This window comes from Typopeltis vanoorti, chromosome 19 (genome assembly GCF_054136105.1).
Source record: "Typopeltis vanoorti isolate ZY-2024b chromosome 19, IOZ_Tvanoo_1.0, whole genome shotgun sequence".
Classification (NCBI taxonomy): Eukaryota; Metazoa; Arthropoda; class Arachnida; order Uropygi; family Thelyphonidae; genus Typopeltis; species Typopeltis vanoorti.
In genome coordinates, this window is record NC_143567.1 from 81,521,946 (window position 1) to 81,545,075 (window position 23,130).

At 34.7% G+C, this 23,130-nt stretch overlaps 2 protein-coding genes across 3 annotated transcripts in view; one reads left to right on the forward strand and one right to left on the reverse strand.

Annotated features, from left to right (window-relative positions):
- The window catches only part of LOC150096290 (uncharacterized), a 50,415-nt gene extending 39,706 nt beyond the window's left edge, over positions 1-10,709 (forward strand). The window contains exons 3-4 of the mRNA XM_090409330.1: positions 1,386-1,451; positions 9,838-10,709. Of these exons, the coding sequence (XP_090265456.1) occupies positions 1,386-1,451; positions 9,838-10,014 (243 nt within the window). The 3' untranslated portion in view covers positions 10,015-10,709. The remainder of the gene's footprint in view (positions 1-1,385; positions 1,452-9,837) is intronic.
- Positions 10,710-12,505: 1,796 nt separating this feature from the next.
- Positions 12,506-23,130, reverse strand: part of LOC150096291 (heterogeneous nuclear ribonucleoprotein D-like) — an 85,338-nt gene continuing 74,713 nt past the window's right edge. Inside the window, exons 6-7 of one of the 2 annotated variants that reach the window (XM_090409471.1) lie at positions 20,557-20,742; positions 12,506-12,714 (exon numbers count right to left, since the gene is read on the reverse strand). In XM_090409471.1, coding sequence (XP_090265597.1) covers positions 12,635-12,714; positions 20,557-20,742 — 266 coding nt within the window. In that variant the 3' untranslated portion in view covers positions 12,506-12,634. Of the gene's footprint in view, positions 12,715-20,546; positions 20,743-23,130 lie in introns of both variants that reach the window. The other variant, XM_090409472.1, reaches the window with a different exon arrangement.

Below are 23,130 nucleotides of genomic sequence, written 5' to 3' on the forward strand. Positions count from 1 at the left end.
TTTTTTCTTTAAAAAAAAACAAAAACTCTAACATGCCTTTGTGGCATAAATATAGATCATTTTTATATAGTGAAAATATAGCATGGAAATATAGGGTGATCAAAATTAAAGTATCCCTGTTTAAGGCCTTGTGGAGTGCCACCCAGTCATCCAAATGCTGTGAAACTTTGCAGGAATGCATTGTGCATCATGCGGAAGCAATATCAGAAAAAAGTAGTTCCAAAATTCACCACTAGGGGCACTGTATGATGTACTGAATGTAGATGTAAGTTTTTTGCATATGTAAGAAGGAGAAAAGTGACGCAAGCATTCTTCTTCTGGTTCCCATCTGCCATACGGCCGCGGGAGGGTAGCTATATGCTACCATTCTAGGGAGAGATGATTATGAGCAAGGTGGTTTCCCGTTGCCTTCCTTGCCGTAAGTATTTATGACTGTAACCTGTGTGTTCACGGGGCCGGTTTGCCTGCTTGCGGGATGAAAAACCCCAGATAAACTGGCAGAAAAAACCCTGCTGCCCACGCCCGGCTAACTTGGCTATGGCTGAGGAAGATCCTTAAGCTCCTCACGTCATGGACGGGAATCGAACCTAGGACACTCCTTCCCCAGGCATATGGTTGCGAAGCCCAAAGCCACTAGGCTAACCGCGCGGTGACGCAAGCATAAATAACACAATGTTATTCATTTTCATTATGCATTCACAGGCTGTACTGTTCAGTGTGCTATCCTTCCCAGTATGCCACAAACTACATCCTTTGCACAGTGTGTGTTCAGCAGCAGAACACAGCTGCATTAAAAAGAGATACTTTAATTTTGATCAACCTGTGTATTTGTAAAATTTAAATTAATTTCCGCAAATAGCTGAGCATCTCATGGAAAAGAAGGTAGTGGCTGAAATAGTCCAGTTTTAGAAGCAATATTATTTTCTTTTTTCAGAGCAATAAAAAGAAGTAATAAATTTCAAATATATGCTTTGTGAAATATTTAAAGCCAGTAGAAAATGAGATGGAGTAATTTATAATCCACTTTCTGAAGCAGATTCTATATACAGTATTTTACTGGAATTCTACAAAAATTTAAACAAAAAAAAATCATCTTTGCAGTTTAAAACTAAAGATGAAAGCGACTGTGATTCTACTGAAATGTTATTGGATATATATTTTTGATATTAAATCAAGTCTTACAGTTGCTAATACTCTTCTAGCATAACTTTTTAATATAGTTATGCTAGAAGAAAGACATAATGTTGAAATATGAATTTTTATAAAATTCATATTTCAACCACACATAATATGTAGGTTAATTATTATATTATTGATTCATCCACATTGAGTTTCTAGAGGTTCCCAATCTTATCAGATTAATTTTTTATTTTTTTATATTTCAGAATAGACTTTTTCCATTTTTATTGCTTGAACTTGGTGTTCACCTGTGGCTGAACTGGGGTTCACAGGTATGCATATATTATAATTTTTAATTTATAATTTATTTAAATAAATTTATAATCCTCTGATCTGTTTGCTCATTTCTTGCTTTATAAAGTATTGCCATGTTAAATGTATGTAAAAAAAATTCCATTTATTCCCCACAGGAACACAACTCTTAGCTATACTTTTGGATATCAGTGCACTGCTGAAATCTGTTGTCATCACTGGTAGCTAAGTACATAGCTACTAACAGTTTGTAGTCTATGGATGATGAGCAGGGCAGGCGACCATCATGCTTTTGTCATGTTATCTCATTGTGTAAGCTTCTTTGGAGAAAGGACATATTAGAATCACTGGTATTAAACCACTCACAGAGAAGTCAAAAAGAAATTATGTTTTAATTCAACTTGCATGATAAAATTTGTTTCACTTTATCAGAAAATAGCATGAATAAATTAAGCTACAAGCAAAGTAATAACAGTTAACATTTCTAGTTAAGTATATTTGAAAACATTTAAAAAATGGAAAGCATGCATTCGCTGTTACGCTGGCTTGTGGGTTTGTATGCTGCTGGTAGATACAAGTGTGTCTTGATGGATTAAGGATGACCAGATTTGATGTAAAATCATTCCTTGTTTTTTTGATACAATGCAGAGGATACTTCATCATTTTAGCTGATTCTTTGAATGCCCTTGAGTAAAAGCAGTAATCAATGTGGAGCATTTCAGTTTGTTGCTTTGTATCTGTTATATCTACCAGCCCTGATTTGTGCTTTCTTTCATTCTCAACATCCTTGATATGTTTCCATATCCCCGGATCTGCCAGTTTGTCCTATGTAGTGTGGCCCACAACTGCAACTGATCCAGGGGCGAATGCTGGTCTTGAAATTCACGCTTGATCTTGTTATCATTCAGGGAGTGACAGGTGTGATTGAAGTCTGATTAGCAGAATAATCAATTATTGACCATTTAAAACTATATATTTAGAAATTTATGTACATTTAATCATACAAATACAACATTTAATTTACAAATGATATCTGTCTTTTTCAGTTTAGCTACTTGAATACAAATTCTACCCTACGGTTCTTCTTTTTGAATTGGAACTGGAATAACATCGTCATAAAAAGTTAGTTGTAACTTAATTTTCTAAGCAACACGCGCATTTGTAAAGGCTGGCTGAAGTTCACTGGCTAGAGCTACTTTGACTGCATATGGCCTTATGTTTAAGACAACGTGAAGGGAGCAGATATGGCTATGTGCACACATGAAATCACAGTGCTGCAGCGAGGACTTGGAAACTCCTACAACCAAGCAAGCCAAGGTAGCTTTGACAAACAAGCAATTGGCCTTCAATACACAACGCAAAGCTCAATTATTTTTGCACAAGCTTAAGACTTCTGTCTACAAAAATAAAAGCCTAAATGGAATGCATTTATTAACAAATAAATATTACTTCTTTCTCAATTAATGAGCTTGTGCAGCAAGCATGGAGAATTCGCCACTGAACTGATCTTGTAGACACTTGATTTTTTAAGTGGCAGATGATTGGAGATTTTGTTGATTGAGAAGAAAACTTTTAGTTTTTTTTTTGGCGAATCTTGCTATTTTTATCCGTGATTGATTGATTGTATATATGGCAAAATCACTGCTCCTTTATATTCTTGGTTTATTTGTTGTTCTGTTTGTTTTGGAAAGACAGAATTAAACTACTGTAGCTGTTGGTTTCCTTTATCTGTATTCATGGAAATTCTGTAGGCTGTATTGTGTAAAGAATGGATGATGCCTATTTTTTGTGCTGGGTGCTGATGAGCAGTTGTGCGAAGATAACATCCTGTGTTAGTTGGTTTCCTGTAGGCTGAGAAGGTGAGTGTGTTTGCTCAAATATCTCATTAATGTTCCAAAAACCTATTCTTTCTAATTCAACTGTGAATTTGATTTCGGGATGAATGTTGTTCAGGAAGGTAACAAAATCTAATTGGGTAGGAGAAGTGGGCCAGATGATAAAAATATGGTCAGTGTATTTTTGGTTGTTCCGTGATACTGGTGGATTATTTTTTCAAACCACTCCATGAATAAGAGAGAAGGGAGAGCCATAGCTAATCTTTCTTTCTGTTCAAAAAATTCTTCAAATTTGAAAAAACAGTGCTCTTAACATAATGTTTAAAAGGGTTCACTGTGTCGAGTGGGAAAATTTCCTGAAGTATTTGTATAATTTTTATTCTTGGAACATTTGTGAAAAGATTTACTATGTCCAGGGTTGCAATTATATCAGTAAGAGCCAATGTGATGCTTTTGATATTTTCTATGCAGTGTATGGTGTTCTTAACATAAGAGGATGTTTGCCTGATGTGAGGTTTGCCAGATGTTTGGATAATAAAGAAGTTGGAGAGAATTTTGCATCAACAATTGGCTTCAATGGCAAAGTTTTGTTTATTATTATTATGTAACACCTCCAGGGAGTCCAAAGACTCATCAAGGGAGGGTACCTACTGTACAACTCTCTGTCTCCACCAACTACAACTTTATGCAGTTTAGGGACTCCATATATTCTAGGTACAAGAGGATGTCTTGATTCCATGTTTGTTTGTTTCTTCAGACCAATTCAGCATATTTTTTTTATTAAATTATTAGTTTTATTATAGAAACATACTGTGGGATCTTGTTCTAGCTTTCCATAACTGTTTGTGTCTTCTAGGAGTGATTTCATGTTTTCCATGTATTCTGTGGAGTTCAAAATAACCGTTGAGTTTTTGTTAGCTCTCAGTATTAAATGCTTTTGTCCTTTTTAATGTTTTTTAAACTCCATAGAATACATAGAAAAGGTGAAATCACCATTGTTCATATTTTAGTCAATTCCAATTTATGCAACCTTGTGAAGAAACTATCTTTTGTAGCAGTATTTCAAATCACCCCAAGGTTTTTTTTCTTTTGTGTGGGTGTGGGGGGCTCTTATAGATACTCTGAAAGTTTTTTCTTCAGAGTGTGTGGGTGGGAACAAAAATCTTTGCTCTTTTCTGGCTTATCTTTATTCTTTACCTGCAAGACAAGTATGAAACCAAGTATGTTGTGAAAGAGAGAAACTGAAGTAAAAAAAAAAAAACCTGCTCATTGCCACTTTTAACATTTCCAAATTCAAGTGACTGAAAATAAAGCAAAATATCTAAGTGCGATTCTTTAGTAGCTTTTTCCACTTGGCTTATTTAGTAGTCATTTTCATATTATGTCATTTTAGAGAAAGGAAGCTTGTAAAAATATAACTAAAATTGTGTGACTGAACTTGATATTGCAAGAATAATATTAGGTTAACCCAAAAAAATCAGAACTACTGATGACTTAAAATGATATTAATTTATGATAATTATTAACCCCCCTCTAATGACCAGAGAAAGTGCAAAATTCACTATAGTGAATTTAGAGAAAAATATTGACCCCCCCCCCCAATTCCTAAAACAGAGGGAATGGTGAGAAATAGAACAAAGGAAATTACAGGAAATAATACAATGATAACGAAATGCAAGGGACATTGCAGGAACTAAGCACAAAGGACAAAAACAGCAACAAGAAAAAGTAGATTCTAACACTAATGTTAAACATAAGAAAATGCAGAATTAATGTTTAAATATTGGATGGTTACTCTAATCTTAAATTTTCATATTAGGCTAAATATTTTTGGCGTTTACCATTAAAATCAAAAATAACCTGTAAATTTCAGCAGTTATTATTATTAAGTGACATCTACGGGGAGGGTGCTTAAGGGTCAAAGCTATATAACTGAGACGAGACCTCCACATAGCCTTTAAAGGAATGTGGAGAACCGACCAGGGCTTCTGATCTAATGTCCAATCCTCACCTTCTCATGGTGCACCCTGTTAGGTGTCTACCTGGATACTGCACAGGTGAGGCAATTTGGGATTTAGCCGACCAAACTATTTTTATTGGCTTAAACCAAAATGAAAAATGGTGGTACAACATGACAGCTGGGGCATTGCCAAGTTAAACAAGGCCCCTATTGTTTTTGCCAGATAACAAGGGCGAATAGCGAAAAGTCAGCTACTGGAACAAATCTGAAAGCACACCCCAACTCAACATCACCAGAGTTAAAGATCGGTACTATCAATATAAGAAGCCTGAATGGAGTACCAGATCTACATAATAGGGGTGACTGAAATAAAAAAGACAAAAACTGGTGAGATCTTTCTGAGCAATAAATACAAAATGTTATATTCAGGCAATGACAATCAAGGAAAAGAAGGAGTAGAGTGATGTGGGCAAATATGAGAATGGGGAACTGGACAATGAGACTTATTTATGCCTATGGTCCCACAGACGGTTCCACTAAGGTAGAAGTGAAGGAATTTTTTGAGGCTTTAGAAAAAGCAACTGACCCAATGAAAAGGGAAAAGTTGGTCCTTGTTGGGGATCTAAGTAGCAGAGTAGGAAATATTGTCAGACATACAAAAATATTTCAGGAAAATTTGAAGAAAAGAGCAAAGCTAATGATAATGGCAAATACCTGTTGGATTTCTGCTCAGGACATGGACAGCTTATTACTAACACCGTGTTACAACATAAAAATGTGCACAAATTCACATGGAGAGAAGAGGCAAGGAATAGGAAAGTCTCATTGACTATGTTATTGTTGATAGTGATCACCATTTAGTCTTGAGCAGAATAAAATTGAATTTCATATTGAAAAGAAGAACATGTGAGAAAGTTTTAAAGCAAATAAAAGTTGAGCAGCTCTCAGATGTGAACTGCAGACTAAAATACACAAATTGAAGAAAAAATGAAAGAGTTTTAGAATAGGAACCAAACCTTGGAGATTCAGTGGCAAGCCCTGATTCAGCCAGGAGAGGCAAGCTGGAAGGCTGTCTGCAAGGATAGAAAAATCAGAACTCCATGGTGGACATATGCAGTGAAGGAAAAGAAAAAAGCATATCAAAAGTTCCTGGCAAATAAGTCAGCTTGTGGTCTTAGAGAATACAGAGACAAATGTAAGAAGGCTAAACAAAAGTCATTGGAGGAATTTTGTAAGAACATAGAAAATAAATATCAATAAAGTGGCAAGATATTATTATTTACCCCTCCAGGGAGTCCAAGGATTCATCGAGGGAGGGCGCCAGCTCTACAACTCGGTCTCCACTATTCAATCACAAACATCGATGCCCACAGCGGGATTCAAACCTGCAGCCTTTTGGCTGGAGAGCCGAAATGCTATCCACTCTGCCAACCAGGCCAGCTCTATTACGGAGGTTGTTGAAGAAGCTCAGAAGCGGAGGAAAGAGTGTGGTAAAAGAAATTAGAGATGATAAAGGTGACATGAAAACTGGAGAAAAAGATATCCTTGAAGTATGGAGTAAGTACTTCGAAAAATTACTAAATGACAGCACGGTGGTAAAAAAACACTGACCAGGCATGCAGTCAGGAGTACATATCCATACTTTAAGTAGAAAAGGCCATCCAATACCTGAAATGTATAAAGGCAGCAGGAGTAGATGATATTCAACCAGAAATGCTTAAGTATAGAGGTATAAAAGTCTTGCAGTGGCTGCACTGCATAGTTCAGAAAGACGAATTCGAGATGATTGGAGTAGAGCTCTAATGGTACCATATATAAAAAGGGAAATAAAACTGAATGTGAGAATTACAGAGGTATTTCCCTACTGAGTGTTCCTGGCAAGTATACTTGAGAAACGGTCGAGAAGGATTGTGGAAGAACACGCTGGATTCAGGGTCAGATTTTCACTTTACGGCAGATGGTTGAGAAATCATGGGAATATAACAAAGATCTGAATTTAAGTTTTATAGATCTAGAAAAGGCATATGACAAGGTGCCAAGAGAGAAGCTATTCAAAACACTGCAGTTATATGGTTGATGGGGCATTATATCAGGCAATACTTAGTCTTTATTTGAGTTGTAAGTCAGCAGTTAGAATTGAAGTACAGGAAGATGGTTTAATGTTAAATCTGGTGTCAGGCGAGGATGTACATTATCCCCTTTGTTATTCATTATCTGTATGGATCACATTATGAAGGAAAGTGGTATTAAAACTGATATCAAGATGTTAATGTCAGCTGTTTGACTTATGCAGATGATAAATCTGCTACAAGATTTCCTGACTAAATTGAATAGCTGTTGTAATAGATATGGTATAAAGGTCAGCAATAACAAGACAAAGGCAATGAAAATAGGCAGAAGTATTGAAAATATCAACTGCATTGTGAATGATGAACTTATAGAACAAGTAAAACATTTCAGATACTTGGGCACAATTTTTAGTGAAGATGGTAAATTAAATATGGAAATAGACAACAGAATCAACAAAGCTGGTATGGTAGGAAGTCAACTAAATAAATTTATATGGAATAAGAGAGAAATTAGTCAAAACACTAAATTAGTTGTATACAAGTCAGTGTTCAAACCAGTTTTAATTTATGGGTCATTAGTAAAACACTTGACCAAAGACTAGAGAACGCAGATTTGGGGCCTGAACAGATGGCATCAATGGCAATATCATATTAAAAACGACGATATTAGGAAAGAACTTGACATTGTCAGCATCCAGGAATGCATTAGCAGAGCTAATCTCAGGTGGCATGGTCACTTAAACAGAATGGGAGAGGAAAGATTAGCAAAACAAGTGTTCTCTTGCCAGGTTGGCTGGAAAAAATCCCATACGAAGACCAAAATATAGGTGGATTGATACAGTAAAAAGTGCCTTAGAAGACAAATATAAGATTAGTCTTAACAGGTAACAGACTGATTTGGAGGAAAATTGTAGAGAGCAAGCAAAATGACATCTCAATATGATACCATATTGAGATGGGAACTCAGCTGCAAGTGCTGCCTACAGGACAACCCATCACAGAAACAACCAAACCTGAACCAACATGCAGTGTCATCTTCAGTGGCAATGGGAGAACTACAATGTTCATAAAAGTGGAAGCTTGGAAAGCTGTGTTGTATATCAGGGCAATGAATCACGCTATATCCTCTACTGAACGTCTCTTACCAGAATGCATCCCAGCTATAAAATTTGGAGATGGCAGTGTGATGGTATTATCCTGCTTTGGCCTTGGACCGCTGTTTGTGGTGCCATGAACATTGAACTTCAAGGTATCTAGACAATGCATTGCTTCCTATTTTGTGGCATTTCTGCAGAACTGACCATTGTCCCTTTCAACATGATGATGCTGATACTGCATGGTTTGTGGATATGAATGTCACTCCTTGACTGGCCTCCACAGAGTGTTGGACAAGGTCAAGGGATCTGCCCTACAACTTCATTGCATTTGGACCATTCTTCCTGCACATATGCAGTAAGAATGGTCCAGAATTCCCATTGATATCTTATGCTTGTGAAAAATGCATCCTATAGGATTATTGCAGCAAAAGGAGATCCTACCTCTTATTAAGATGAGTACCATTGGCTGTTTGTTCCTCACATTATGGTGTTCATTGACTTCTTTCCAAGCATTGTAAATAAAATGTCTGAAGATTCTAAAGGTAGATTGCAGACTTTTGTTTTAAAATCTAAGGAGTTCTTGATGTGAGGACTACTGTTTTGCCTTTGTCCTCCTGAGTAATGATAAAATTATTCTTTTTTTAGAGAATCTGATGGAGTTAGAAGGTGGTAGTTTTACTCTAAAAAGAATCATGGCTGATTGAAAATGAACTTTGTTAGTAGTGTCAGCAGGAAATTAACATAAGCCTTTGTCTACAAGATAAACAGTCCATAATAGGGCATATTTATGACCTTCAGCCAAAACTGAGAATCGTCCCAAGAGTAAGAAAACATCCTGATAAGTTTACTAATTTCTCCATGTCTGTAATATTACTAGAATGATATAAAGTGGTTGACTAGTAAATTAAATTTCTGTAAAGAGTTGCAAGTTTTAAACTCTTATAGGAATTCAAAAATATATGTAAAAAGATGTTTACAAGTTCAGAAATGGAGTTATAAAGAGAATTGACTTCGATATTTAATAAGGCCAATCATTTCTTTGCATAAGTTGTATATGAGTAGAGATACTAGCCCTAATATATATATATCTGATGTGCTTTTGGCGACCAAAAAAACTTTTGATTGCCTAGTAGGTAGAAATCATCTGTGCTTCATTAATTATATAGCTAATCAATTTATTTCACTTAAGTTTGTGTTTAATATTTCTGATTTACAAAGCTGATTATCTAAAGACACTTTATGAACCTCAATGACTATATTATTATTAAACATAAGAGATGTATTTGGCCAGCTAGTCCATGTGTAAGTAGGTACATCAGTTTTAAATTTATTGATTCATGATGGTGGTGATGTCCCCAAGGTATTAAAATATTATGCAATGTTTTTCTAAATTGTTATCCTATTTTCCATATTATAGTAACTAATTACTTTCATTTACTTTGCAGATCATTGCCAAGCCCCCATCCCAAACATTATTTTACACAAGTCTGCTTCTCTGCGGGATTCCAACATGCGTTGTTATAAGGATAACAACATTATGGAATATTTTTTGTGAACTTGGGAGAGATTTTGCAACATATCTTTTTTGCTTAGTTATATTTTATGTTTTCAGTGAAGGATGAGATGGAAATATGTAATAATGAGAAAATCTAGTAATGGCATCCATTAATTCCTTTGGGGGGGAAAAATCTTGCCCTTGTTGAAACATTGCGATGTTCCAACAATGTGATCGATGCCTTGATTAGTTTTTCTTTTTTCGTGAATGTAATAACTCACAAGATAGTTTTTATTTTGGGTGCTGTTATTTCTTATTACTCTAACAAATGTTATGCTATCCTGTTTTGTGCCTGTGTTGATACTCCCCTCCCCACCCATTGCATATGAATTCTATCTCTGATATTCTGTTTGTATATTTAACTTGTAAAATATATTTTTTTCAAATTCCCTTTATCTATTCTTTCTGCATCTTGAAATACTGTTTGAGAACATTAAGTAGGGCTATGTATTACTATACCTTCTCTAAGACTTAACAATGTGAAATAAACTTAAGCTAGTTGAAAAATGGAATACATTTATATCTTCATTTCAAAAGTTTGTACTGTACCTTTTCTAGGACAGAGGAATGCTCACTTGAGAATAGATGCTTCTGTTATTCACAACAGAAAATATGTACTCTAATATTTTATGGTACATATTTTAAAATGATTTTGATTAATGAGTAGTAAGGTGAATTAGAATGAAAGATAATAATATTCTTTTATAATTGCTAAGTATTCTATGTATAAAATCAGAAATAAAAATGAAATTTTAAACATCAGATATTTGTTCCAAATGGATGTCATAAATTAAGTATTTTTGTAATCAGTCCTAATTTTCCACACTGCAGCTCAACTCTTCCTATAAATAAAGAGACTGTTTCTTCATTTTACCTATATTTATCAAATATATATCTGATAACACTTCTCTGGTAATTTAACTTTCAATTTTGTTAATTCTCGAGTAAAATATAATGTACTAGTGGTAGCTATACCACCTGGTATAAAATTAATTGATTGCACTATATTAAATATAAAAATGCCAGTTAAGTGTTAGAAACAGTTCTTAAAAACAAGTAATGAATTGTTATTGAAGTGGATATGTAAAATAGCTTTCATTGCTGCTTTTTAGAGCAGTCAAAGTTAGTTGGGAAGATCTCCTGAAACAGTTTACACACAATGTAGCTACAGTGATCATTATACAGAAGACCAAGAAAAATGTCATGACTACTGCGCATAAAAATTAAGGCAATGATCAGTTCTGTTAGAATTTTAATATATAATTTTCACCCAATTATCAAGTGCTGTTTCACTATGTTTCAAGTCCAAATACTTAACAATGATAATGTGTCAGCTACACATAAATAGGACTTCTTTATGGTTTTGGACTAGTATTCCAACAACATTTTTCTTTTAACAAGTAATGCACTCTTTTCAGGTCAAAGTTAACATTTCAGCATACTTTTAAATTAGCTACACTTATTTATTAGACAATTTTATGTTCTCAGGAATCAATATCCAATGATAAATTCCTCTGGTTATAGGTGCCTTCCTCCCACTTTGAGTTGAAATTTACATGCATTATATAAAAATTAAATTTTTCATTCTGACATGTTTTTACTGATAATTACAAAGTTCCTATTTAAGCCAATAAAACATCTCATTTATTCTATTCCTATAAATGACAAATACCCCCCCCCCTTTTTTTTTTTCTTTGCACTGGTGTATATTCTGTCACACTTTAACACAATGTTGAGTAAACTTTTAATAATTCCAAAATCCACTACTGTTCATGTGCACAGAACAGCATTACTTTTAATTCATTTTGTAACATTTCAAATGTTACACAAATCATTTAAAATAGTGGTAATTTCAAAGGTTGTTTGAATGACGAAACAGCTACTGCTAAGAAATGTTTGTCTGGTGGTGGTGAACAGCACCTAGGGAAATATAGAAAAGAATGCAGAGAGCGTTGCAAGTTCGATTGTAGTCACTGACTAGAGGAACTTTTATTAAGTTTTTTTTTTTTTTTTTTTTTTGACTGATCTCTGGCATGGGTGAGTGGGGTTTTTCCTCCTGGAAACCAAGAAAATTGACCATAGAACCCACACTATTTTCAGACAGTAAAACAGTTTTAGGCCAGCTATCTCTGATTGGTTACCAGTGGAGATTGAACTGCCCTCCTCATTCTCGAAATGTTTGATAGGGCTAAAACAGCCTTGCCTACTCCCTATATATATGGGAATAAAAATGCATTAGCTAAAAAATGCAGAAAAAGCACATATGAGAAAAGTGAGTGGAAGGAGTCAGTGAGAGAGGGATCATCTATCAAGCAAATAGCTGTCTTCTGGATATAATCATAGCACTCTAAGGTGCATTATCAAAATGTGAGAAGAGAAATATTGTTAGAAAAGGAGTACCAAGCTTTTTTTTTCCCCTTGCAAAAATAAACAGGTTAAAGAATGGGTCTTAAAAAAATTGAAACATGTGGCTTTTTTTTTTTTTGAAAAAATAAATCTTATGCAAACTTATTAATGCAATAACGGTGACATGTTTTGAAGAAATCATTTCTACGACATACTATGAAACGTTTATTGAGAGACAACATATATATATAATATATACAGTGAACACAGCATGCACATGTATTATGGATGACTTAATTCACAGTATGTATGGAGTTATCCATGACTGTTCAAGTGTGTGTTCATTGTGTATAGGGGTGATATCCAGCCGTAATAGCACCACCGCGCCGGGGAATTTTACCATAGCTGCTTGGCTGCTGTCCTATAAATTAAAAGAAAGAAAATTAATTAATATGAATTAAACAATTCCATTTAATTTGTGTTAAAATTTTCTAACCGAAATACATACTTATTTAGAGAAAAATACTATAAATCATGTACTAGATGAATTATAACAATTGTCAGGAAAAAGACAAATATATCTGGTGATATTACAGTCTTGACAGATAAGATCAACATCGAGGAAAATTATCAACAGAAAGTATATTTTCATGTAGTACTATATCTTAAAATAAAAACCTATGGATTTTTTCTGTATGTACATCCCCTAGTGAGGCATATAGCAATTTCATGAAATCATACAAAATCACTAAACAGAATTTATTAAAGCAGCTGGGCCTGGCCAGCCAAGTAGATATCACATTAGTTCTACAACCAAATAAGCTGGGGCTTAACTCCAATAGAGCATGGGATGCTCCAAGAAGTGATAGGCAATTTTCTTTGTGTATAGTGAAGCTACCCCCCCCCCCCCACTACCAGAAGTCCTCATATGACTGCTAGTTTCCTTGTTAATTTACAAGGAAACTAGCATACAGTGCACAAAGATCTCACAGATCAAGACTTTTTCTGGTTTGATATAGGGAACAAATCCGTTTAATACCTAGAGTAGACTGTATTCTAATTTTTAACTTAAATTTGAATTTTTTTAATAATAAAAAAATGCCATTACAGATTCTCCTCCAAAAACGCTTCAAAGTATAAATGCATGGTAGTCCAGTGGAGAAGGAGGAGTTTAACACCATACTTTTTTTTTTAATAATCTTGGGAGAGAGATAAAACTAAACACAACATAGACTTCTTTGTGCAGGCCAAATCAGATCACGTACCACTAACTATCATAACCCCGGCTACTTACAAGGTTGAGGTCCTCCTGCCTGGCTACTCACAAACTTTTGTCCTCCTTTCTATGGTCTAATGACTATTTTCATCAGCCAGATATCTGTGTGTGCCTGGTTCAAGTGATTAGCATATCCATTCTCTAACCAACAGACTGCAGGCTTGAATTCCTTCCATGGCATACATATGATTGTCTCGTGTGATGAATTTTATCACCCAGTGTGAAACCATCAACCCCACTTATCAGAGACCTGAGACGGACAACACAGGAGTTATAAAAAATGTTGGAATTCCTTTTTTTAACACTGTTCAAAATTCCCACTTAAGTATCCAAATCATGGTTTTTTAAGTATATTAAAGCAGTCAAAAAAGTTATTGTGAAGTGGCTTGGTACAAAAATAAATTCCAATCAAGTCATCTGATTACCACTACAAGCTTACTTACTGTCCATATCCAATGCCCCAATCACAATTCTACCTCCCAGAAAACAAACCTCATATTTCTTTTTTCCCCTTTCTTAATTCATCACACCACTAATCTCTAACCCTCATAACAATGCCTGTTGTGAGTAATCGTTGCATCTTTCACATGGATATCATTCATTCCAGTCTTGAATATATCAGGAATACCTTGCATAAGGATGTCAGTTTTCAAAATTATGAGCAGGCTAGAAGAGTTTCAACTGTTGTATGGAAGTCTCTTACCAGATAGAAGAAGATATTTTTAAAAAATTGCCAAAGAAAGATTGTGTGGTGAGAACGGGGATCATCCGATGGTCGCAACTAGTTAATAATAATTTGTTTTTTAAGGCTTACATCTATTGTAATTATTTTTTCAAAAGAATAATTACAATAGATATAAGCCTCAATAAGACAAATTCCCTCCACAATTTTGTTTTGTACCTCTAGCTTAATGATGGTATTCATTCATTTAACTCCCACTTTATTTTATTTCTCCTAGTAATCTCCTAAGTTTGTCATATAACCTCTCTTAACTGAAAATTCCACACATTTAGCCACCTCCCAGTTCGACTCTCACCAATTCATGGCAATGTGCTCAACGTTTGTTATCGACGAATTCTCTGATGCAATTACTAGATCTAGCACTCTCAAACTCCTAGAACATTCCATCACATGCTGCCTTAGGTAATTATTCCTTAGTAACTGCATAAATTCCATTTCCTTCCTCCCATGTTTCTTCTCCTCCTTCCAATCTATGTTCCCATAGTTGAAGTCCCCCATAATAACAACTTGCCCTCCACTCATTGAGCTTATCTGCTGATGCATGTTATCTCTATGATTCTTTACATCCTCTGGTCTATAGAAGCATCCAACCGTATTATATTTTGCTCTGTTGGTTTCTATCTCGCACCTGATTGGCCTCAAAATGTGCTATTTTCACTGGCCTGCAGCTGAAATTCTACTCTATTTGGTTACAGTTCATCAGCTATCATTAAACAAGGATTTCTAAATTTTATCATCATCAATTTCCCATAATAGGTGTTCAGCCTACTATGACAGTAGTACATGATTAAGTTCACATTATTATTAATCTCCTATCCACAATTTGCCTCCAAATAAGTATTACTTGTCAGACACTCCATTATCGTTATGGCTAACATTTCATACTTCTAAGGCACTTCTGAATGAATCAATCCATCTAGACCTTAGTCTTCCTCTGGGTCTCTTTCCTGCCATCTTGGCAAACATGTTTTTGCTAACCTTTCTCACCCATTCCATTTAAGTGGTCATACCACCTTATATTAGCTCTACTGACACATTCTTGAATGTTGATAATATTGAGTTCCTTTCTAATATGCTACCTCTTCACCAGATGAAGAAACTCAGGTATACGAGGACAACAAACTGAATAAGAATTCAGCAATAGGGACTGATGGGTTATCAGCACATGAGCTAAAAGAGTGTTCAGCTGAACTAGCTATTCCTTTGACCAGGCTGTTTAATATGGGTCTCAGAACAGGGAAGATTCCACAGGAATGGAAAGAATGTATGATAATTCCATTCCACAAGGGTGATGGTGACGATTCTGGAAAAATTTCTCATTCAGAAATAGGTTGACAGTGAATCTCTACTTTGTAATGAGAAACATGGCTTTACTTTCGCAACTTGCTCAGATTCTATAAAATGTAACCATTGAACTAGATGAGGGGAATGGATACATCATGATACTTTTGGATTTTGCTAAGGCTTTTGACAGAATACAGTATGGCAGACTGTTGCATAAATTGGAGAATGAGTTTGGATTATAGAATATTAGCATGGATAAGAGGATGGTTTATTGACAGATATCAAATAGCAGTATATGAGGGATGTGAGTCTGCAAGATTTAAGGTAATCAGTGGTACACCACTGGGAAGCATTTTATAAGCAACATACAGCTTTTTGCTGATGATGCAAAGATGGGTAGGGTAATCAGGAATGCTGCTGAGTAGTACTTGTAGAATTACTTGAATATGCTGGAACTATGGGCATGGGAAAATGGATGTCAGTTCAATGTAAAGTCATGCACTTCAGTATGATTAGATATCCAATGTCATATTATATTGGTGGGATTATGCTTGAAGAAACTGATGAGACTAGGGATATTGGAGTATTAATAGATAGGAAGTTGAAGTTCAGGCACCATGTAGCAAAGATTGCAACTCAGAGGATAATTGCAGTGCTGAAATGACGTTCACATGTGAAGATAAGGAGGTCATTTTGCCTCTTGATAAGGCCTCACTTGGACTATTGTGCACAGGTCTGGTCTCCGTTATGATTCTGATATATTGGAGAGAGTGTTAAAAATGATATCAGGATTGTGCAATACTGATTATGAAGACAAATTGAGAATTTGTAGACTGCAGACAGAGAGGTGATATGATTGAGACTTACAAATTTCTGAAAGGGTCATATAGATTTCAGTTAATGGAATTTTTCAATTTATAGAAGTTAAGGAAAGGACAAGAGGGTATTCATTCTGCTTTCAAGGATACTGCTAAGAAGGGGAGTGAGGGCTACTTTCTTTCTCTCATAGGGTGGTGCGTGATTGGAATAGATTGCCATTGGATGTTGCGAGTGCAAATGAATGTGAATGAATTCAAGAATAAGTATAATAGCCGGTGTGTGCATATATGTGGCCTCCCTCATTAAGTCTCTGACTCCATGGAGGTCTCTTAATAATATCTGCATATTTAATGATTCTGCCATTGATGCCACTTGTTCACTCCTCTAATTATTCTCAGAACCCTTATATCTGTAGTCTTTGATCAAGTGCTAACCCAACTGTCAGATCCATAACTTAAAACTGGTTTGAATACCGTCCTGTACAAAGGTGTGCTGAAAATTTGTGATAATCACCATGAAGGAATCGAGGCAGATCCACGCAGTTTACACATTATTCTACATATTCCCCATGAGGTGTTATATACTTGTTACAATGCTGTTACATCATTCGCAATCCACTGAGAAAAAAAGTCTTTCCCTTGTTCCACAAACCAGTCCTCAGTTGCAGATATGACTTCATCATCTTAACCAAGTTTTCATGAATGGAAAACTACAGAACATGAACAGAAAATCTATGAAACACTAAAAAAATTTGTCCAACTAATTAGAAAGTTCTAGAAGATGGCAAGTTAAATATAGAAACGGATAACAGAATAAGTAAAACTGAGATGATAGGGATTCAACTGAATAACTTCATAAGGAATAAGAATTAGTCAAAATACTAAAAGTAGCTGTGTACATGACAGTGTTAGAGTCAATTTTAACTTATGGATCTGAGACATTGCTTAAAAGAAAACAAGCTGATCAAAGACTATAGTCTAGAAACATGATTTCTAAGAAAAATTAGGATGGGGGGGGGGGGGTAAACAGATACCAACAATATCAGAAGCACATTACAAAAGGAACTAAACATTGTCAGCATTTACGAATGCATGAGCAGAATCAATCTCAGAAATACAGTTGTTGAGAGACTGACAGTGAGAGTATTTGTTGACTTAACAGACAGCAAGAAATGTTTGCAGTTTGAAATATCTTCATGTAATATAGTGCAAAATGACAGAAACAGAACTTACATATAAATTCTTAACCTTGCAGGTTCACGGTCAAAAAAATTGCAGCTTAGGTTGCATGAATCTGAGCGATACATTCATTACTAGTATGTGATGAAATGTGATAAAACTTTAAAAAAAAACATTGGAAATATAATCCTGATGGTTCATTTTCAGTTACGATCTAGAAATTATTGAACGATTGGAGATGTAAACCAGCTAGATATAAGAGGCCTAAAAATACTTCAAATTCTGTTTTGTCTATTCGTTTAGCATCTCTCTCTTGAAATACCAATTCGAAATAGAATTGATGTATTTATTGTATATAATAAGATTAGATCTAAAATATCATCTGTGATAAAGCAATTTCAAGTTAAGTTCTGTCTTGGCATTTTTTGTGTTTGGCTGAACTCACGGAAGTTGACACAAAATATTCTGTGGCTGTCTTCTTATTGGATTTTCCATCCATTTTGATTCTTTATCCTTTCCAAGAAAATACTCTTCATTCGTGTCTAATTCATCTTCACTAAAAATATCCTTTTCGGTATCCGAATCTTCTGAATGAACTTTCACATAATCATTTACTAAATCACTTTCATCTTTGCATTCGACTATCACTCGCTGAATCTCTTGAACATCTGATGAATTATCCAAGATATATTTTCCCAGCCATTTTCAACGGTAAATAAAAAAAAAACAACTAAACCATATACTATACTGACATCGGAGTTTGCAGTATCTCTCAGATACAATTTACTATCAAATATCACACACCTTTACATAACATGTTAAGCCAAACTGACGGTATAAACAGTGTGGAATATCACTCGTAATATACACACGTGTAGCTAGTCATGGCCTCCAAGCTATACATTGGATATATGTAAGAATATTTATATTAAAAAATTTGTATCTGTCAGATCAGTGGCACGTTCTGCAGGGTTAATTTACAGTTTAAGGAGACTTTTGCCAGACCTGTTTGTAAAATAATGACTCTCACATTTTATTTTGTCTTGATTCTCAGTCACAACTACGTGACAAAACACTATTAGTGTTCAAAGCATCAAATAACATAATAATAATAACGTAATAATTAAAGGAATATCAAATCTAATAGACCAAGTTCTATTTTCAACTTTCAATTCAATCTATTGGCAATTCTCTTTCTGACTGATTAAAAATTGAATGGAACCAACAGAAGTATTCATTATTAAAGTAACCAGAAAAGGAAAGTGGCTGTTTGATTCATATTCAGTGTTCAATTTGATATAATTGTTACATGGAGTTCATTTTATTTTAACTCTAGTAATTCAGTCCAAGTGTTACCAGATTCTCAAGATATCATCCATAAAACAAAACCATATGTGAGATTAAGAAAACAATGATAATAAAATGGTAAAACACTCTAGAAGTGGACAAACTCATTATTTTCACGTTTTTTTACACAAAAGTGCTTCAATTGGAGTGTTTTGAGTGTATTTAAGTAATTTGTTATATAGAGCATAATTTAATGGGCGATTGATAGAAAACACGGTATACGTGAATTATACAGTGTTTCGACATTATGTGGGAAAATGGAAGTTTTTTCCCCTAACAGAAAACACGAATAAATGCAATTTTTAGCCAAAGTGCACAAGCGCGTTATTTTCGTGTGTTTTTTTTTTTACACAAAAATGCTTCAATTGGAGTGTTTTGCGTGAATTAAAGTAATTTTCGTTATATAGAGCATAATTTAATGGGCGATTGATAGAGAACACAGTATACGTGAATTATACGGTGTTTTGACAGTATGCCAATAGAGGGCACTCAGATCGAACAAATGTTAAATTTTTTATTAATTTGCATGTTGCCCGATTAACTTCTTATTTGCACAGTTTGATAATTAGCACTGCCGGATAGCTACAGAAAAATCAACGTAGCGATATAAGCAATTCCTAGTGAATAATAGTCCATACCTTTGCATTGTCAACAGCGTGTAGGAAAATCAAGAAAACAGAAAACACGAAAAAATGCAATTTTTAGCTTGTTCTGCCAATTGAAACAGAAGTCCACTTATTTATATTTACAATCAATGGACTATCTTCTGGGAAATCTTGTAAGAAATGAAAAGTAATGTATGATGAATAAAGATATCGCATCAGAGATCGTTATTTTGACGTCAAGCAAACAGAAACCTTAATGTTATCTTCGTAATTGATGCTGTTTAAGTAAATCAAGTAACTTGCTCTTGCCAATTACCAACTAGTTATTCTGCTGAGATTCCAAGAGCATCCAGATTATATGGTGATAGTTATGTTTCAGCTATTTAGGAACAATTTTTAGTAAAGATAGCAAATTAAATATGGTACCAGACAGAATAAAATAATAGCCTCCATAAGCCTGATCATAGCCATAACTTTGACTATAACCACTATTTCCTTGGGGCCGGGGATAGACACCTACAAAAATAAAATATTTTACATAATAGTTCACTCATGGTATTAATATACTATAAATCTTCAACTTTTTGAGTGGGACTGCTATATTAGTGTTTAAGCAATTCAAGCTATGGTGCAATTTGTATACTATTACCAATATACAAGGTATATATTATAACTTTTATACTATTAAGGATATCTGGTTAATTTTAGAGATGAGCAGTTTCATAAAATTATCTTCATTCTTAGAACATGATATAAAAGTACAGAAAAAATTTCATTGGTCTGATGGTAATCTTTTATATGAGACCGATAAAAACATTTTATAAAAACACCTCTCCCACTCACACGGGAGACATTTGCAAGCATGCTAAAATATGAAAATCCCTAATAGATAATTTTCTTATGACTTTAAAATATATAGTAGTTTCATTATTTGTAGAAACAAGTCTAACATTTCTAAATCTTAAACAAAACTATCAAAAATCATAGCTAATATTAACTTACTACTTCTTACCATAACCACTGGCATATCCACTATGACCATAATTCCACCCAGTGTAGTCATAGCCACTGTAGCCTCCACCATACCCACTAGCATAACTGCTGTAGTCATAACCATAACTACCATAGCCTCCATAAGCCTGATCATAGCCATAACTTTGACTATAACCACTATATCCTTGGGGCTGGGGATAGACACCTACAAAAATAAAATATTTGACATAAATGAAGAGATGCCCATCTCTGTGAAACTATAAAATATGATTTATACCACGTAATTTTTTTTCCTTTCCCAGATAATTTGTTTCAAAGGTCAATTTTTAATTATAGCTCAAAGGAAATTTGTGGATTCATGCATTGTCTTAGTAGAAAAGGCATATATCTTCCAGGCTTTTCTAGTGAAAATCAATGGAAACTAAAGTTGACACTCATTGCCCCCCCCCCTCAATTCTATACCATAGATTTATAATACCAAATATTCTAACCACTCGTATTTGGCAGGTACAAACCAGATCTGCAATTATCCTACATTGTAGGATTACCATCAAAACATGCGTGGAATGAGTACAAGATACATGCTTATTTTTGAACCTTCATTTGTCAAACATACTCTAAACTAAATGAAAAGCTTACTGAAAAGTTTTAAATTTGTTTCTTCTTCAATATCTCCAGATCTCCTAACATGAAACCTACATTGTATTGTCGCCATAATCATCTTCCAGTCAAGTATTAGACCAAGCAGCAGTTCCACTCTCATTTTCTTTCCATCACAACTTATTATTATTAAGAGAGACCTCTAGTCAGAGACTCACCGAGGGAGGCCACATGGGAAGTCTAAAGTGGCTTGAAAATGTTTCATGTTTGATCTCTAGAACAAGATTTCTGGAATAAATAAATAAAAAAAAAAAAACCAGCCCACTCATAATACAAAATACTATAGATTTACAATCGTCTTGTGTGGGTGGGAGCCATAAAAAAAAAAAAAAAAAAAAAAAAAAAAAAAAAAAAAAAAAAAAAATTTAAATAATAAAAATCAGATAATGATCAAGTGTACAGAATTGAATTTTGCTTGTATGCATACCTTATTAGGTTTAACACCACTTTCATTCATAATGTGATCCATATAGATGGTGAATAATAATGGAGATAATGTACACTTGTTGCAACACCTGACTCAACATCACACCATCTTCTTGCACTTCTTTCAAATCTAACTGCTGATTTACAACTCAAAGAGAAACTATGTATTGCTTGATATAATGATCCATTGACATCACATAACTAGCATTTTGAACAGCTTTCCCCTTGGGACCTTTGTCATATGCCTTTTCCAGATTTACAAAAACACAGATCCTTGGTACATTCCTATGATTTCTCAACTATTTGTCTTAAAGTGAAAATCCAATCCTGACAACCTTTGTCCTGAACCCAGCTTGTCCTCAATTTTTCTTAAGGATACTTTGCATAAATCTTACCAGGAACACTCAGAGAAATTCCCATATTCAGCTTTATTCCCTTTTTTTTATAGCTGGGTACTACGAGTGTTCATATTATAGCTCAAAGGAAATTTGAGCTATTCGAATTCCAATCATCTGGAATTCGACCCTCTGTCCAGGCATTCTGAACTGCAAGATTTTATACCTCCATACTTGAGCATTTCTGGTCAAATATCATCTATTCTCCTGCCTTTCCACATTTCAGGCTTTTACAATTGTGCTGTCACTGCTTGTTTCATTTAGCAATCTTTCAAAGTAATTACTCTATACATCAAGGATATCTTTATTCTCACTTTTCATGTCTCCCTTTATAGTCTCTAATTCCATTTGCAGCACCCTTTCCTCATTTTCTGAGCTTCTTCAATAATCTCCAGAAGATTTTACCATCTTCCTGATATTTATTTTCAATGTTCTTACCACAGTTTTCCCATGACTTTTGTTGAGCTATTTTACACAATACTTTGCCTTCTTACATTATTCTCTGTATTCCCTATGAGCACACCGGGCAACTTGTAGCAAAGGTGGGTCATGGGAGATACTAGGATAGGAGTGATGTTAGCTTGCTCCACCTTTGCAACGAGTTTCCCGGTGTTGTATGACCTTACCCCAGAAGATACTTTCAGGTGCAAACTTTGTTTGCTCACACTTGGATAAAGGATTAAACTAAATTTATTATAGTCTAACCAAGTGAAAAATAAACTTTCAACATCTTTCTCTAAATCTACAGTAATTTAATAAAAAGGTGGCACACCGTTTGGCAACTCCTATAGGTAGAGATGACCTTGCTAATGCTTCTGCCTGATATCTCCACTGGGCCTGGCTCCCACTGAAGAGACCTCAATGAAGGTCGAAACTAGTCTGGTTAGTGGCCCTTCTCTTAATGCATAACATTATACATATCTGCAAGGAGACGTGTTTTGCATTATGGGAGATACTGAGACAGGAGTGATGTTAGCTTGCTCCACCTTTGCAACGAGTTGCCCGGTGTTGAACCACCTTACCCAGTTCTGAAGATACTTTCAGGCGCAAACTTTGTTTGCTCACACTTGGATAAAGGATTAAACTAAATTTATCATTATCAGATCCTATAT